The following is a 17,991-nucleotide window of genomic DNA, read 5'->3' as shown; positions in this document are numbered from 1 at the left end:
TTCGCATTTATAATATTGGTAGGATTCAAAAACTATAAAAATATATATTTTCCATTCACAACTGCTATAACGACAGTTAACAACAAACGACTATTATGTAAAATATCAAGTCATTATGCATTCCCCTATCACTGGGGTGGTTTGAAGTTCAAGGTCAAACAACCCTTCGAAGGGTTGATAATAGACGCAAATACAAGGGGTGACTATTAATAACAATCCATGTTACAATCTGTAGGGATGTTTTATTTGCAATTAACATTGTGAATCATTTGGTGATTGAAAATAGAGGTCGATTCAGTGTAATCTTTGTTTAGCGGTTCGCTTGACGTTTAGACCAACGGCGGCTATTATGTATCTCAGTTGACAACTTTTTGAAAGATAGATTATATTGATTACCACGTTACGTCAAAACATAAATGTAGTGTGATTCTCTACTCAGTCGATACTGTCGAGTATCTAAAGTTTGACATTACAAATGTACGGCCAAAATAGTTCCTACGACGCCCGTTAGAAGCGGCGATGAAATTTTCATACAAAATTTCTCGATAGCTAGCCGGTTTTCGATAGTCGATAGTGGTAGAGTATCGAATTTGAAGTACCTGCACTAGTTGTTAACCGAGATACGTGATAAGCACACAAGTTAAAAAACCCACATAATAATAAGCTTGCGAAGTATATTTAAATACTTTTCCAAAGATTTATAACGCTTGGAACTCTCGAACTCTGTCTATTATCGACTATATAATCTAAAAGTATATCATCTACATAAAATAGCGCATTTCAAAGATATATTTCAGAAAGCAAAATAGCAAACTTCCGATCTACTAGCAGCCAACAGATAATCAAAAGGAATAAACATGTCGGCCGGGGGTGCATTATCACGTCAATTACGAAACTGATCGAGATCTCGATACAACTCGATACTATCGGCCTTCGATCATTTATCGATACTGCAGATCGGAACCTTTACAATTAAAGGAACTGTCCTAGGTCCAGGGTATTGTTTAAAACCTCAGTTAAATTGTTATAATGATGTATGGAAAAGCTAGAATAATAAAATTCAATATACTAGTAACTTTAAATTTCTGTTTGAAAGCTAAGAGATATAAGCTTTGAAGAATAGTTTTTACCATAATATATGACTATTTCCTTGCGCTGTGAAGATTGCTTAGAGAGCGTTAACATAAAATAATTATATACTGCACATTCAAAAACCATTGGGATAGGCAGAGACCAGGGAATGTGGTATTGATTATATGGTATAATTTAACATAATTATTTTCAACTTTAAGCGTTATTCGCTTCTTGTGCTGGTACTGATAAATAATCCATCTGTAGACTATAAGTACCAGAAGCTTACTGGAGCTAAGAAATAACGCAGGAAAAATAAATAGAAGATTTGTAGACAAAGTAGGAAAATACCGAATATATTAGAATTAAGCAACGATGCGATAAAACAAACCTTCCTAACTCTCAATTCACTTGCTAGTTTACAATTTGTAATATTACCAAAGCTATAATAAAGTATTGTGCGGTACAGAATCAATAAATTACGGTTGCTGCAGTTCATTGCGTAAGAGCAGAGCTGTGACAGGTGCAGCACCGCCAATTACTATACAAACTATTGATTTAGAACTACTTAATACTGGGATGTTGTAATTATTGATTTATGGACGGTGTACGAAGTCGTGCTGGGACTAACTAGGAACTTAATTTCTTAACAAATATGGCTATGTGAAGATATTTATCTAGGTCTATAGTCTGACCGGTAGTGTAAGTGCAGATCACAGAGTCTTTGCTTTGATTCACAAAACAAAGTGTTGCGTATCGTTTCTTTTGAAATGTCATGCACGTCTATAAAAGTTCAGTCCTACTTCAAGTTACTACGTCCACTCCAGGCTACTACTTCATACACCAGGGGCTCCCAACCTTTTCTTAGTCTGGGACCACTTTTATATTTTTTTTGTTAGCAGGGATGACTTTGTTAGTATATAAAAATAAAGTTTAATAATCAACCTGAAAATTTTAAGTTTTAAAATGATTCGCGGACCATATATTATTTTGACTTCCACGGACCACTGGTGGTCGGCGATCCACTGGTTGGGAACCACTGACATACACGGACGGCTTTACTTAAGCGGTAATAGTAAATATCAGATACTTACCTATAGGTACCTTGAGGATAAAAGGCTTGGAGTTATAAGGTACCTAGTAAAGTTGTAAAATTAAGCTAATTATTTATCAAAGTGTCATTAAAAGACCCCATGATTAATGGTTCTTTATTTGCTACTTTAAAAAACTAACTATTCATCATTTCAGACGTGTATGAAACACGTCTATTATATTGGTAAACGTTTATTACTCATTAGAAAATTTCCTTGATGTTTTTTAATGCCGTCATGTTGCACATCGTTTATCTTAATAACAGTTTTCTACTTCGTTATAATAACTTCTTCTTCGCTTTCACTCTGTTGTGGTCCTTCAGTGGTTGGTTCCTCTTCATCCGGGGCCGTAACTTCCTCCTCTCCTGCCGTAGCCTCCTCAGTAGTCATCGGAACTCCCGTCGTAGACACCTCTTTTAGCACTTCTTTTATTTCTTCATCAACATCTTCAAGCCTCTCTAAACTTTCGTTTTCGATATGCTCCTCCCAGTTATCTATGCAAGCTTTCTCGCAGTCTGTCTGGGTGTCAAATTTGTTGGATGTAGCGCAACCTCGCCATGTCTTTCGCACACAATCGCCTTCTACGTAAGTGTATACGGTTTCTTCTACATCGCTGCATCTGTATTCGTTTAGAGTTAATTCGCATTCTGAAATGGCAATTGAAAGGTAAAATAAGACATCTTTAAAAGACGACTCCCGAACTCTGGTTTTGTGAGAATTTTTCAAACATACCTACAGGTCAGAAAGTACAGTCAGACCTACGAAAATTTGGTATGGATATTTTTCCTACTTGTATTCCCAGTTGACACCCTGGGGGAAAGTGTTAGAGGGGACAACTGGGAATGTATCGATAATTTTAGTACAAAACACAAAGCTGCGAATGGAATGAAAGTGACAGACTCGCACTGCGATAGCTATATGGTAACTGGCGATACACACGACCGTCGTGAATGGATAGATATTGGAAAAAACTGACGTCTAATACTGTTCTTACCATCAATAACCTCATCATTATTATCCAGCCTAAATATACAGAGATCTGAGCATTCGTACTCGTTCTTGAACTTGTTGAGGGTAGGACACCCCCTCCAGGTGGCCACCTCGCACCGGGAGCCAGGCTTCCAGTACATCACCACATCAGTCGGCCTTCCACCACAGTCACTGCGGTTTAATGGCTCAAGGCAGTAATCGGGAACAACTGTGGTAAGAGATTGTTGGATTTGTTAAGGTGAGACCTGTTATAAGAACTTTGACGGTTTTTAAAAGATATACAAGCCTCGTTCAAAGTCCTATTTCTACTGTGATAAGCCCCAAGCATTTCAATTTTTAAAAAATCTTAAGTCTTTTAATATAATCACTTAAAGAATACGTAATGAAGGAAGATTCTTCACTGAGAATTATTTTCATAATAGATTTAGTAATTTTTTAAATTTAATGTCATAATTATTTAGTAATTATGTTATACCTACTTATAATATTATACTTGCCTGTTTTTACAACACGAAAACAGCAGAAAATACTCAAAAATGAAAATTCTAATTGAAAATATAAACTCATTTTGACGTACTGCTTAAATCAAGTCCTTCTTACATAATACGCAATTTACGAAATAAAGTAGTTAATTAGCCAATTAACTTTGAGTAAAAGATTTGAAATCGTGCCCATCTCAGAAACCATGATTTATTTTTTATGCGCCCATTAAAAACTTGCAATCAATCGAGTAATAGCTAATTTACCATTTTAAGTCTAGTGGCGTCATTAAGTTGTGTAACTTTGATACAGCCTTTAATTGCGTAATAAAAAATTATCAATATTTTAAAGCATATTAAATTTATTGCAATGTTGAATTCGAGCTTATGTATTTTTTAGCAGAACTGGTAAGTCGTGGTTTAAGAGCCATCTAGCAAAAAACTTTGACAACAAATAACGTAGCACTCTAACATCGTGCTGTTATTAGTGCTTTTGAGGAGATCGTATAGGTGGCGCTGTACACAAAAGCAATAAAACATTTTCAAAGCTGGGTCCCATTTGCAGTTTATTTCATAATTCGCTTATAATATCTAAATTTATTTTTTCTTATTATAGTAGTATTCTTATTTAAAAATGTCTCAAGAGTCAGTACATAATATCATAAAATACAATAACCGTTATTGACTTTTTTGAGTCGCTTTGCCTCTTATTATTTACATATTTTGTACATCATTTTTTTTATATATTTCATAGCCGTAGATGACGCCAACTAACAAAATTAATTATAAAACTAATAACAAAAAATACTGTAAAATCTGTAAAAACAATGTTTGCGTAGACAGTAAATATTAGTTATTCAGTGATAAGTATCGCAACAGAACTGTTATTTTAATCTTTCTTGTTTTATTATATTATATTGATAAACATTATTTTCACAAATAACTAAAATCGTATCAAACGGCCCTACGGAATATTTTGGTGCAGCGCCATCTAGCTTGTTCGTTTGGCAACTTTTTAAGCTACTGAGATCTTTTATGTCCGTGATGATATTTAAAGCGATTATTCTTTTTGTCCATCGGACGGCGATACTTGATTTTTGTGAAGCAATCTTAGTTTTTTCCCTAGAACCAGGCCAACGATCAGCAACAGTATCTGGAAAATACAAAATAATAAGTTACCAACACCTCAAAGTCTAAGCACAGATAATAGTATAGTATCATCTATACTAATATTATAAAGCTGAAGCGTTTGTTTGTTTGTTTGTTTGAACGCGCTAATCTCAGAAACTACTGGTCCGAATTGAAAAATTCTTTCAGTGTTAGATAGCCTATTTATCGACGAAGGTTATAGGCTATATATCATCACGCTATGACCAGTAGGAGCAGAGAAACAGTAAGAAATGTTACAAAAACGGGGAAAAAATTTACCCATTCTCTCTTTTGTGACGCAAGCGAAGTTGCGCGGGTCAGCTAGTATAAGTAGGCAGTTCGAATTAATATATTTTTTAACAATAACTTTTATACTCTCGCGTTGCATGTTTAATGTATAATAGAATACGGAAATTAGCGCGAACATGTGTTTTAGCTTAAAATGCCTAACGTTTCGGCGCAGGTTGGTAGATTATGGTATCATATTAACAATTCATGACACATTTACGTATTTCCACAGAATTTTTGTTCCCACCTAACTAAATTTAAGACTATTTCCATTATCCAAACCCGTTATATTAGAACCTCATTCAGAAACAGAATTTCAGCAAACGAACAATACTACACGATTCGAATACGTAGACCCGAAACTTTGCAACAAAATACTAAAAGTACATACCTCACAAATAATCAAAATAATCGTCACTGCAAGTACAATAGTAGCCGTTTCATTGAAGACCATGAGGACGAGGTCTTTACAGCCGTTTGTGAAGAAGGTCTTCCTGGACTTGCACAGAAGACGGTCCCGGTCCTGCACCAAGTCTGATCGGCTGGGGTCGTAGGATGGGCAGCAAGATATTGGCACGTCGGGGGGGAACTGATACGGCTGTGCCGGTGACCTATAGTCTTCTGGGCTGTACATGCCACAGCAGGACAACTGGAACGGATTGAAATGTCAGTTTGTTACTGCCTCCGTAGCGCAGTGGTGCAGGTCACCTCGCCGCTACCATTGCGTAGGGATCGTCGTGGGGTCGGGTCACACGGAATAATTATTTGTAGACCGCACAAATAATTGTTTCATGTCTGATTGTGCTTTGTGCATGTTGTTTGTATGTTTGTAAAAGTCTCCGCGACACAAGAGCAAAACATAATGCGGAAGTTGTCTTTAAAAAAATATACGACGATGGCGTCGGTGATGAAAACCTTTGGACATTTGAAAGTGTCATCGAGATCAAACTTTGAACAATTAATTAAATACTATATCCCTGTAATAAGAGTATTATATTAGTAGCCTTTTAAAAAAGATACTTAATGGCCGCCTTTACACACGTACACTCTATCGCACGTTCTTAGGAGCGTATAGGATTATGCGCGGGATAGCAGCGCAGTCTTCGCTCGCGATTTTCTTCGCGGCCTTGTTAGATGAGGGCGGCGTGTGGTCTTTTCTGTCCCCTTACACGCGCGAATTTTCACGCCCGATTATTGTTTCACGCGCGATAGTGTGTGTGTAAAAGGGGATTCTCATCACACAGTCACTGGGACTTGCGATAATTTCTAAAACACAAATAGATACTTGAAAATAATCTTACATCATGTTGCGTCATGGACCACAGCTTGTAATGCCTGGCGTTGTTTTCGATGGCCAGTCTGAAGGACTCTGCCAGGGATTTGACCAGTTTAGCCTCGTCTTCGGGCGTCACGTTCACTGAAATACCGCCGATTAACGCTTGTGCGATGGCCAGGATTAGGATTACTGCCGCTGCCTGAAAAATGAGAAAGAAAGTACATTAGTTGACGCATTATTTTTACTGCCAATATCGTTGGTATATCCAAGGTAGCCTGTAGGGTCCATATTATTAAAAGTCTCCTGATATCCTTAACAATACAATGATAGGCTCGGAACAATATAATTATTATGTTAAAACCGTGTAGTGCGATTTCTTAGACTGTTGAATTGATTCAACCCTACAGCTACCTACTTAGTGAATAGTATTAGGACATGTAGAATGGCATCAGGTAGTAGGTATTGCAACCAAAGATTTCGCTGCGGAAATCTATCAGATTTCCTTTTTCTCCATTCATTTTGAGAAAATCTGAGTTGTAACTTGTTTATATAAAATTATAAATACACAATATTATAATAATCCGTCAAAGGAGAACGATAATCCTATAAATCATATCTTTCAACAATGTCTGAAATAAAATCGATCTTCTAACTTCAGCATTAGAATGACTTTCAATCAATACGGATATTTTTTCCTCCAATCAAGCTGTACTGATCCGGTCACAATTAAATTGTCAAGCGTGCGTGATATGTCGGCGGTACTGAACTTGAATATATTAGGAGGCAAGGTTAAGTGCAAGACCTTGAACCCTTCACCATCACGCTACCTAAGACCTGATTAGATTTACAACACTGCTTTTAAAAGGATTTTTGACCCGACTGAAAAGAGTTTAAGTTTTTCTTTTAGACTTTTTCTTTGGTCTTGAAATGTATATTTAGTAGTTGAACATCGTTTTTAAACGTCATTTAGTTAACATTGTAATCGATTCGGAAGACTCCTCACGTAATTTTTAGATATCGTATCAATTATTTTGTATAGTACCTACGGCCTACGCGAAAAAAGCAACTGTCAATCCTTTCTAACTCTTTTTATAAAGCTCTGCATTATTTTCCAAGATAGTAACGTAATCACGATAAAATTGAGTCTAACTTTTATATTATATTTTAACGTGTTTACATTAAACACGATTTAATTTACTAACGAAAATATTGCAATCGACGCAAACAAAAAATTTAAAAAGAAACATCTATTAATTTACTGAAGACTACCTACATCCCCTAATATTCAGCCCTAAACGCAAAAATCTTGTTTTAAAGTACACAATAGTTTGCAGTTACGTCTCGAAATCTTGACATCGCATATAGTTACTTCACAATGTGATAACTTGATAACATATGCACGAGGCACCACCGATACATTTAATTTAACTACTCAAACATTTACGACGCATTGTGGCATTGTTCTCAATGTATTATCAAAGTTATGTTATGAAATACATAAATGGTTCTTTTGAGACAGACGACATTAATTGGTTTTGTGGTATTTTTATTGTGGAGTCTTGTTTAAAATTACGTTATAAACGCACTTCAGAATAACACATAATTTAGATATTACGCTCTCTATAAAAAGTATCTATTGTTACAACTAAAGCGCTAAGAATAATTTCAATGCCAAGAAAGTAAGTGAAGCATTTGAGTGCGGCCAGTTTTGGCGGGATATAACCGCTACATAAATTTTATTTAAGCAAGTAGCTAATACACGGGGTGGTTCTTTATATTTTCCAATACTAAACGTAAACCGCTGATCCACTTTGATATTGCTATGGCGCAATATTATCAAATTCACTGCAGTCATTTCCAAAGTTTAAGAATATGAAATCTTTACATCACACATAAAACTAATAAGAATATTAGATCGGGGGAAAAGTCTCTTCGCATTATAGTATGTATGAACTTGTAATAAAATCTTTTCTCTACACAGAAAAGCTCGATATTTGGGTACCTTACGAACTCACTGAAAGAAACCTAATGAACCGTGTACTCTTTTGTGATTCTTGAAGCCAAAGAGATTTTATTACAAGTTCATACATACCATAATGCGAAAAAACTATTTCCCCGACCTAATATCATATTTTCAGACTGATATATAAACTTAAAGACTGTAAACTTACCCCAACCATAGGTTTGGAATGTTTTTTGAACGTAGCCACCTCGAGATATATGACCATGCATATGGTGACTGCGGCCGACGTGGCCAGGAGTACCATGGCTGCTATCCTGCTGGACTGGTCTGCGTCATACGCCCTCGTCGCTATGCTGGTTAGAATCGTCACTATTATCAGTGCTATTGCTACTACCTGAAATGGAAATGATATTGGTTAATACTATGTTTTTATTAGATAATGATAATTCGAGGCGCTCGTGGCTAGTGGCGCTCATCGGTCGGTTAACGATCAATGGGTTAAGCAACCTAAGCGCGGACATTCCATAGATGGGTGGCCGCATAGTGGTATTTGAACTGAGCGTCTCCGTGCTTCAGAGGGCACGTAAAACGTCGGTCCCGGTTGTTGTCTATTAAGATAACAATCGTTAAGTCACGTCAAAGGTTTCCGGGAGGCTTGAACAACTTTGACACTAGGTTGACCACTTACCATACGACAGAAGAAGAATAGATAATGAACTTTGAACGTGTAAGAAAGTAGAAAGAAAAAGTGTTTAAATCTTAGTACAGATTGTTTAAAACTGTTGTACCTGTTTCGTAGCCTTTTGTAACCATGGTTCCAGCTGCTTGGCCAGGGTCTCCTCCCGAAGGAGAAAAAGCTTAGGTCTCGAGTCCATCACACATAAATACCTTATAGTCTTTAGTAGGTAACCTTCTGGTTTTGAAGACTTGTATTGCCATTTTAATTTTTGGTTGTAGGTATGTTTATTATGTTATAATATCAACTTGAGACTTCGGCCATTGCTAATGATTAGTGTATAATGTAGGTGTATGTATTTAAAACATAATGCAAATATTGTAATCTATCATATGCCTAATCGATTAGAGAAGAATAAATATCGAAAGGAAGTTAGGCTACGTACAGTTTTCAAACTAGTTTTGGAAAGCTTACATTTGGCCAGTTCTAAAAGTTCAATGATCTAACAGTTAGACCAATTGGCTACTGAAAATCACGAAAACATGCCTTATCATAGGCTCAAGGTTGAATTAAACCATAAATAAATACCTTTCTCATGAATCACACTTTCTATTCCACAAAAAAACTGATTCAACAGAATTTTATTCTACACCTACTTTGAAAAAAAAAGGTTTTTTCGTGTGCAGTATCTTATAATATGTACTGATAAACCGACTTCACTTAAAAAGGAGGTTCTTAATACATGTGTATTTTTTTGTACGTATACTGTATGTAGTGAATCAAACAATTTGTTAAAAATTCTGCAATATATTTGGCTCAAGGAATATAATGACAAAGGCACTAACCACGGACACGACTCCTAGGATCACGAAGAGGATCTTGAGGCAGGTGTCTGCTCGCTTCTTGGGTTCCTCTTCATCTTGCTTCTCGTCGTCCAGCCCTGGGTCTTTCTTCTCCTCGATGGTGACCACCTCTTGATGTTTTGCTGCAGAAAGACATTTTAAGTGAGAATATTGTTTTTTGTTTAGAAGTACCTGCATTTATATTATTTAAAAGTTCAGTAGTGATTTTGAGAATATTGTTTTTATGTTCTACACCTACCTGATGTTATTTAAAAGCCGAGTTTCATGGATTTTAGTTATATAGTTAAATGGGTGTTAGTGTTTGTATCTCTACAGGTATTAGACAGAATAAAATTTGATATTTTGAAGCAGGTTTTTATCTCAATAATCTATCGATTGTAACAGATAGGTCTAGCACAGATACTCAAGGTATACACATAAGTTTTCCAAAAATCATGTGTCCGCTACTTAGTTACTCAACTTTTGTAGAATTACTTTATTCGAAGATTGACCATAATATTATCATTTTGGGAATGTAACCTACAATATTTAGTACATTGTAGCGTAAGACCACGTGCTTTCGAATATATTAATTAATGAAATCAACAACTGAAACAATGGAAAATATATGTTCTATAATAAACTTGTACGCTAACCAATGAGTCCGACAAAGTAAACTTTAAAATACTGAAGTCTTTAAAACAAACAATTTACGGGCAAAATAACATATTATTATAATAAATTTCGTGAATCACAAATTAGCATTATAAACAAATAAACGCATATTCATCGTAAAGTTAGTCGATTGAGGAATATTTTTATAAAAATATGTCGAAATTAACACATGCCTAATGTATTGAAAATCATTAATTTGATTTTCCTGAAAAACTTGTCGAACTGTAGAATTGTAACTTATATGCATTGTACATAATAGCAGTACAATAACAGTCTTTGATTAAACCACAATAAATTGACCTGAGTATAGTTATTTAAACGATTTGGTCACTGGATACTATTTTAAGTAGGTACTACTAACTCAAAATACGAAACTAAACTATGTCTGAAACTAATTTGTGCATGTATAGCATTTTTAAGGAGAATACGGTTAATATTTTCGTTACAATAACTTATCTACTCGAAATGTCACCTAAAACATATTGTTATTTAATAAGTAGTCAGTTTCACCACAAAATAATAATTTGATCACTGATTATCCATACATTAAACTTCTTATTCAGACTTATATCAATAACAACGAATGAGGTCTCTCGACAACGATAAAGTGAAGCATTTCTGATTATGCAAAACGTCTACTACGCATCCTATTTATTCAGTAAAATAGTAGTACTTAGTAATAATATCATTGACTATCATAAGTGCCTATGACCTAAAAGAATTAATGATTTGATTCTGATTGCATGAAAGCCCCTAATCTAATACGTAAATAAATACAAAATGCTCACCATCTTCGCTGGCCATCGCGTTCCAATGTGCGGGAAACTGGTCCAAAATGAGACGAACATCGGCATTACCTGCATTTATAAGAGACCAACAATACAGATCGGGCGTACGCTCCAACGCATGGCTTCTAACACATAATAGCTATACGTTTTATTTACCATGGTTTATGCTCAAAACGAAATATATTGAATCACGTCTAAACCAATTTGATTTCCCTATTGTTGGAAATGTAGCGATTTCTTAATCTTTGTTTTGGAAGTAAGGGTTGTCGATAAAATTGAGGCTTACTTAAGTATTTTTTGGTAAGAGTTAAAAAAAATAGTTAGCTCGGCTAGTTAAAAAATATTAGGGGCAATGGCAATAAGTGACGCTGTAAGGGAGCATTAATAATTTGTAATAGAAAAAAATTACTACTGTGACTGAAAATGGCCAATAGTTTCTTGCCTGCTCTTGTCTTTGGCGCTACTTTCTGGACCAGCAGGTTCACAAACTAAATGTTTGGTACTAATAAGTGTCAGTATTGGACCTAATTTTTTTTTATTCTATCCATTACTGACACGAAGAAGAAGAAAATTTTATCCATGAGTAAAAGAAAAAACACAAAACATATGACTTTTAACACATAAAATACATGAAGGACACACACAGTTGAGAATGTATGGAATTTGTAAACAATACAATGATATTCCAGACATAATTAATAACAACCTGTTCTACCGGGAAGGTATCTGGTGTGCATGCGAAGAACGGCCGCATGTGACGGTGTTAAGACGGCAAAGGTCTCTGTCAATCATAGATATCAGGATTTATGTGGTGGCATTAAGGAATCAATACACTAGAGTCACTTTGGCGTTTAATAAACTTTCCCTTTGAAACTTTTTTGTTATTATTATAAGCTTTATTACTGTTATTTTCAACTGCACGCAGTAAATCATCAATACCAAAACCATTTCAAAGGAGCAAGCCGAAACGGACAAAAAAAAATTCAGTATAGGTAGGACTATTTCAAATACTTAATTTTCAATTTTATTTGTTTCATAGTAGATATCAGAAATACACGTATCTATTAAATTACATAATATAGTTACCTACATATACATATCTATAGTCACTACCAGTTATTATAACATTAGTAACAAGTTCAACAGTCTGAAAGTAGGTCAAGTTTTTAAATAAATAATTGTAATTTCCTTCATATTTCTTTATATGTATCTTAGATCCAGATAACGCGATTGTCGATATTATTGAACGTTTAGTCAACCAAGTTAATGACTGTATGCTTCGTAAATCGTTTACAATACTTTCTTTGGAGATTGTGAAAATTATTTTCTATAAAAGAGTGAAAATATTGTTTCCGCAAACCGTTAAATCAGTAGAAGATATACGTTTATTTTACAATAGACGGTCTTTAAATTTTGAATTGAGTTTTCCATTCTTAAATGAGCACCTCCTCCTGTATCCTTTTTTAAAAAGGTTATAGTAACACTTGAAGAACACTTTTAGATTGACTATACTCCCAAATATTATTTTATAATGCACTCTGCATTGTACTAATAAAAACACTTTTTCTAGACTTGTATTATTGTTTAATTGAAGATGAAGTTCTCCACTCCTCTTGGAATAAATAAGCAGTTTGAATGCCCACAAAACTTCAAAATTATTTTTTAACCAACCTGTCCTTAGCACCACAAAAGCCCGAGGTCTGGTCCCCATCGTCATCATGACTCAATCACTTGCAATAACCATCACAACACAAACCAGCTCAAAAAAAAATACCCAAACCAACACCACTGAATTTTACAACCAAATTAATCTATATTTTTAATAATTTTATTCTATTGCGTCTCCATATACGGTTGACGAGTGTAATGGGGCAATACAACCAAACTTCCTATATAAGTGATTAGCACTATGACACAAAAGTGCTAAACGTTCGCTATCGACCGACGTCTGAACATATTGTATATATTTTAACACATATCTTTATCATAATAAGAAGAATACAGAATTTCCGTAGTCTCGTTCAAAGATTAATGTATCATTTTATTTATTTTACTTTAATTAGACCTCACGTATTACGCTAATTAGAGATAATTCTTCAGATAAGATATGATACGTCAATGGCTGACAGATGAGTAAATACTGCTAAATCTTCATTATTTTAAACAAATGCACTTCGTTTTTGTAACTTCACTATGACAGACTTTCGATGTTATCGTATCGAGATTTTGACGTTTCGACGATACATAATAAAATAGGCCCTACAAAATTTGATCTTTACTTTAAGTATAGTGCGAATTTTGTATACAAAATCATGAGTTCGCGACGACAGATTAAAATAGTAAAAGTATTATGTTATATCCCGATTTTCTTTTACACACAGTTCAATGACACTTTCACACACTTCAAAGGAAAAAGAAAACGTCCTGTCTGACTGATTGAAGCTAGATAACTACAAGATAACACCACATTTAATTTATCTTATAAGAAGATACTTCTACCCCGGTGTTTAATGGGATTTCCCCACATACGCACCAATAATCACTTAGAAATTAAGTAATTTTTTTCTCGTATTTTCCCGTATCAGATTATAAAGAGATTAAGAGAGTGACAAAATCTGGTAAAACACTGGTACTTCTGGTATTACATGGGGAGACTGACTAATATTGACTAGACATTATTTAGTTTATTTTGTCTGACTGCATAGATTTCTTAGGCATTCTGCTAAGTGTTATATGTATACACTTTTTCCGAAAGTTTGGATACAAACGAAGATTTGAATACCGAAAGTAGTATGTTTTACAACGGTTATGTCTGAATTAAACAAACGAACCTGTATTTCAGGCCCTATGCAAAAGTAAATGATTTCGTCTATACAGTCAGAGGAGTAAGAAATGTTATACTATTTTTTTACTTGAATAAATTAATTTGTGAACGTTGGTATGCTTAACATATCTGTTACCCGAAAATCTCAATGATAGTAATGTTACTACTGGTATTAGTCTGAAAATCAATTCTCGTCGCGTCTTTATCAAATTACTTCTACCATTAGTCTGATAAACCAATTGTATAGCTGCACATCTAATGAACGTTTTGTCAAATTTCGCCGAATTATCATCCCACGCTTTGGAATTTAGGAAATTGTGAATTTAGCACTCATCACTACTTATGTACAATTGTGATTTATAGGTCATGCGCTAAACAGCTGACCTGGAAACAGGGCTGCCAGATCCAGGCTGATGATTTCCTGGACATTCCTTGGGGCCACGAAATGAATGAGAGTTTTGATCTCTGGTCCGAGACTTCAGTAAGTAGGAATGAAAAAAGAAAGGAAAGGAAAGGAATAAATAACCTAGAACTATATTACGTTCATGAAAAAAAGGTTTTTAAGTTTGACTTTAGCAGACGTAGTTTCGTAACTTTATAAAAACCTAGTATTTTTTTCATTCCGGAACAGCAAAGTGAAATTACTGGACACGGGACAGCACGCAAAAATTTTGGGGATAATCCCGGAAATCCCGGCCATCTGGCAACCCTACCGAGAAGGTTATCACGTATCTCAGTTGACAAATAGTTGAAAGCCTCTTGGCTGTACATTGTTTTCTCCCTTAGATTATAGTGATTCACACGTAACGTCAAAGCAGCAATGTACTGAATAGTGACCATCAATTTGACGTACACTAGTAGTCACGAACGAAGATGTTCCCTCATTACAAATATTCCTTTATCTGACGCCACCTGAATCATGTGCAATAGGTGGACACAGGCCAATGATCATCATCATTGGCATGATGATGAGTTGTCAACTGAGATACGTGATAAGCCCGCTGGAAGAGTCTAGTATCTTTATTTGAGTGTGCAAATGCTTAATCCTTTTTGTTTTTATTAGCCACATCTTAAAGTGGATTTAGCGTAAATTAACATATTTATTTGCATGAAATGACGTTGCGTATGGCGCAGTGATTAAAGTAGTCTGGCTAATACCACTGAGATTTATATGTTGGGTTGAGTTTTCACACGAAACAAATGTATTGGTAGAGATTATTTTATTGTGCTCTTCTTAATACACGAGATCTATTATCCTCTCTTCAATTTTTATTAGACACTAGCTGACCCGCGCAACTTCGTTTGCGTCACATAAGAGAGAATGGCTCATAATTTTTCCCGTTTTTGTTACATTTTTTATCGGTACTTTGCTCCTTTTGGTTGTAGCGTGATGATATAGCCTATAACCTTCCTCAATAAATGGGCTATCAAACACCGAAAATTTTTTTCAAATCGGACCGGTAGTTCTTGAGATTAGCGCGTTCAAACAAACAAACAAACAAACAATCAAACAAACAAACAAACTCTTCAGCTTTATAATATTAGTATAGATGACCACCTCGCCGGAGAAAGATTTTTCTTGTGGTATCAGGAAAAAAGGGAAATAGCACAAAGTCCCCAACTATCGCATTAGGCTATTGGACTGTTAACCAGAAGCCTTCCTCACTTCGGATGGAGACCAGAGCCGGAGACAGTAATGGTTATTTTAAATGGAATGGATACTCTGTACGTCCTTAAAACGTAAAGCTTCATAGTTCTACCCTAGATTTAACCACAGGAAGAGTTTGTTATAGTACTTATGCAATTACATGAGCTTGTAAAACTAAAAATAATGCCATTAAAGATATGAATGTCTATGAATAAAGTAACGATACTTATAGCGCTAGTAATTTATGATTTCAGTTGTATACAAGCGAAAGTATTGTTCGTTTTGACGGTACAGGTGAAGGCACAAGTGAAATAAATTTCTTTTTTATTCTTTACTAGCTTTTACCCGCGACTTCGTCCGCGACCTGAATTTTCCCATGGGATCATTTTCCCGGGGTAAAAAGTAGCCTATGTCCTTTCTCGGGTATCAATATATCTCCATACCAAATTCAGACAGACAGAGTTATTTTCGCATCTATAATATTAGTATAGAAGTAGGTATGGATTTCTTTAGGGGCTTTTGATCCCATCTGGACCATACCAGCCCCAAAAAAAATCTATTCTTGCAGCAATATTATTTTCGTATCTGTCGTAGTCGGTACTGCCGTGGTGTCTGTTGAGAATTGGTATGGTGGATCAAGAATAATGATGACTTGAGGTGATTGGATGAGGACTTAAATACTTATGCCCAGATCGGTTAGTTCTTTAAGTACATACTTTAATATTTTGGTAACTTGGTCCTTAGCGTGCGTTTTCGTTTTCCGGTCAGCAACCGTCATGAAACTTTTAATTCTTGTTATAATAAAGATAATTATTTATAGTACCGTCTGGTATTTTCTACTTCGCAGGTATAAAATGATGAAATATTTATATAAACTGGATTGTTTCAATGTAAAATTATGACTTTTATAAAGTGTTATCTAATTTTAATTGTCTGTTGTACCAGCTGATATCTACGTAAGAATTGCCACGTTGTAAAAACAAATATATATAACTAACATTATGACTGTTATTCCCCTGAGATAAGGCAGAATAGTCATACTTTGGGTTTTGTAATGGTCAATATTTGATCAACATGTTTCGAAATTCCTGCTATGATTTTTATTATTTTGCAAATAATGACTAATATATACATAATACAATATTCAAATAGTACTGACATAATTTTTTTTATTTTATTATACGCGACAAAAAAGGATTAATTACGCATTTTGTCCAGTCAGTTTGCGAATATTGCTATAATTTTACTGAAACATCATAAAAATCAAAATTATACTCTATCATGGTAATTGCAGGGTCGTAAATCCTTTTATCAATACTATAAATGCATAAAACTATGTTCCATTTGTCTGTATATCTGACGTACTCAAAAAAAATCATCAATTCAAATTAAATCATATTTTAAAAATGACCACTTTGCCCCCGACTGTCCGTTCATAGGTCATAGCTATCAAGCATGGCACAGGTTGCCACTCATTGCGCCGTCACCATGGCAACCACACCACAACACCACGCACAAAGACTGGTCACCACCCTTTACCACCACTCACCACCACTCCGACCCAAGGCCGCAAGGAATTCGCGATTGCTCATAGAATTTATTCAATTGAACATTGTAATTAGGCTGAAGGCTGTATATGACCTTAGCCGGCAACTTTTTAATTTCGACGAATTTGTTAAGCTTTGGACAGACAATGGACAGTAAAATAATGGGCTAGACTTTAGGTAATGTGGCAGGTAAAAGGGAAGCCTTGGATTTAAAACTTACTAGGCCCTCAAACTTAAAAGTATTGTGTGAAATGTCTGCAGGTTTTATGGCAACAACCTGCAACAGTATTTATTGCTATAAAATACACAATTTGGACTAGGAAGACCATCTTACTTACTAGGAATAGTAAACCTATCACCACTTTAAAAGTAATATTTAACAACTACAACAGTTCTTTTCACTGCGTTCTCGAATATACAGCAGTAAAGTTGACAAACAGTGTATAAAAAATATCAAAATCAGTTAACCAAATAAAAGGTTATGAGGCTTCAAACAAAACAGGGAAATTGAGTACCTCCTCTTTTTTGAAGTCGGTTAAAAAAAGCTAATTGCCTATATTACCCAATTGCTGACTCATATACACAAACTAAAAATACAGGAATTGAGCACCTCCTCTTTTTTGAAGTCGGCTTAAAAGATCTATTTACCTATCTTACCAAATTGCTGAGTCACATACACAAACT

At 35.0% G+C, this 17,991-nt stretch overlaps 2 protein-coding genes across 3 annotated transcripts; both read right to left on the bottom strand.

The window, feature by feature from the left end:
* Nucleotides 1-2,265: 2,265 nt before the first annotated feature.
* Nucleotides 2,266-3,835, bottom strand: LOC142972193 (uncharacterized). The gene is made up of 3 exons (XM_076113064.1): nucleotides 3,650-3,835; nucleotides 3,157-3,360; nucleotides 2,266-2,809 (listed from the first exon to the last, which is right to left on the bottom strand). The coding sequence occupies exons 1-3, from the start codon at nucleotides 3,717-3,719 to the stop codon at nucleotides 2,433-2,435; spliced, it is 651 nt and encodes a 216-aa protein (XP_075969179.1). The 5' UTR covers nucleotides 3,720-3,835; the 3' UTR covers nucleotides 2,266-2,432.
* A 343-nt stretch (nucleotides 3,836-4,178) lies between these two features.
* LOC142972191 (uncharacterized) lies at nucleotides 4,179-13,020 on the bottom strand. Of its 2 annotated transcripts, XM_076113062.1 has the most exons (8): nucleotides 12,960-13,020; nucleotides 11,995-12,069; nucleotides 11,289-11,357; nucleotides 9,829-9,968; nucleotides 8,516-8,701; nucleotides 6,370-6,543; nucleotides 5,460-5,717; nucleotides 4,179-4,784 (listed from the first exon to the last, which is right to left on the bottom strand). In XM_076113062.1, exons 1-8 carry the CDS (start codon nucleotides 13,006-13,008, stop codon nucleotides 4,692-4,694), a joined length of 1,044 nt encoding a protein of 347 aa, XP_075969177.1. In that variant the 5' UTR covers nucleotides 13,009-13,020; the 3' UTR covers nucleotides 4,179-4,691. The 2 variants fall into 2 exon arrangements, with proteins under 2 accessions (XP_075969177.1, XP_075969178.1); XM_076113063.1 differs by lacking the exon at nucleotides 11,995-12,069.
* Nucleotides 13,021-17,991: the final 4,971 nt, after the last annotated feature.

The sequence above is a fragment of the Anticarsia gemmatalis genome, chromosome 4 (assembly GCF_050436995.1).
Source record: "Anticarsia gemmatalis isolate Benzon Research Colony breed Stoneville strain chromosome 4, ilAntGemm2 primary, whole genome shotgun sequence".
Taxonomy (NCBI): Eukaryota; Metazoa; Arthropoda; class Insecta; order Lepidoptera; family Erebidae; genus Anticarsia; species Anticarsia gemmatalis.
Note: the sequence above shows the minus strand (reverse complement) of the source record. Positions and strands in the feature narration are given on the sequence as shown.

Bases quoted from the DNA above. Each gene is read 5' to 3' on its own strand.
- LOC142972191 (XM_076113062.1), bottom strand. From the start codon at position 13,008: ATGATGACGATGGGGACCAGACCTCGGGCTTTTGTGGTGCTAAGGACA. The intron at 8,702-9,828 runs GTTAGTGCCTTT...TTTCCATTTCAG, and splicing joins TCCTAGGAGTCGTGTCCGTG to GTAGTAGCAATAGCACTGAT. The intron at 6,544-8,515 runs GTAAGTTTACAG...CTCATTTTTCAG, and splicing joins ATTCCAAACCTATGGTTGGG to GCAGCGGCAGTAATCCTAAT.
- LOC142972193 (XM_076113064.1), bottom strand. From the start codon at position 3,719: ATGAGTTTATATTTTCAATTAGAATTTTCATTTTTGAGTATTTTCTGC. The intron at 3,361-3,649 runs GCAAGTATAATA...CTCTTACCACAG, and splicing joins TTTTCGTGTTGTAAAAACAG to TTGTTCCCGATTACTGCCTT. The intron at 2,810-3,156 runs GTAAGAACAGTA...TTGCCATTTCAG, and splicing joins TAATGATGAGGTTATTGATG to AATGCGAATTAACTCTAAAC.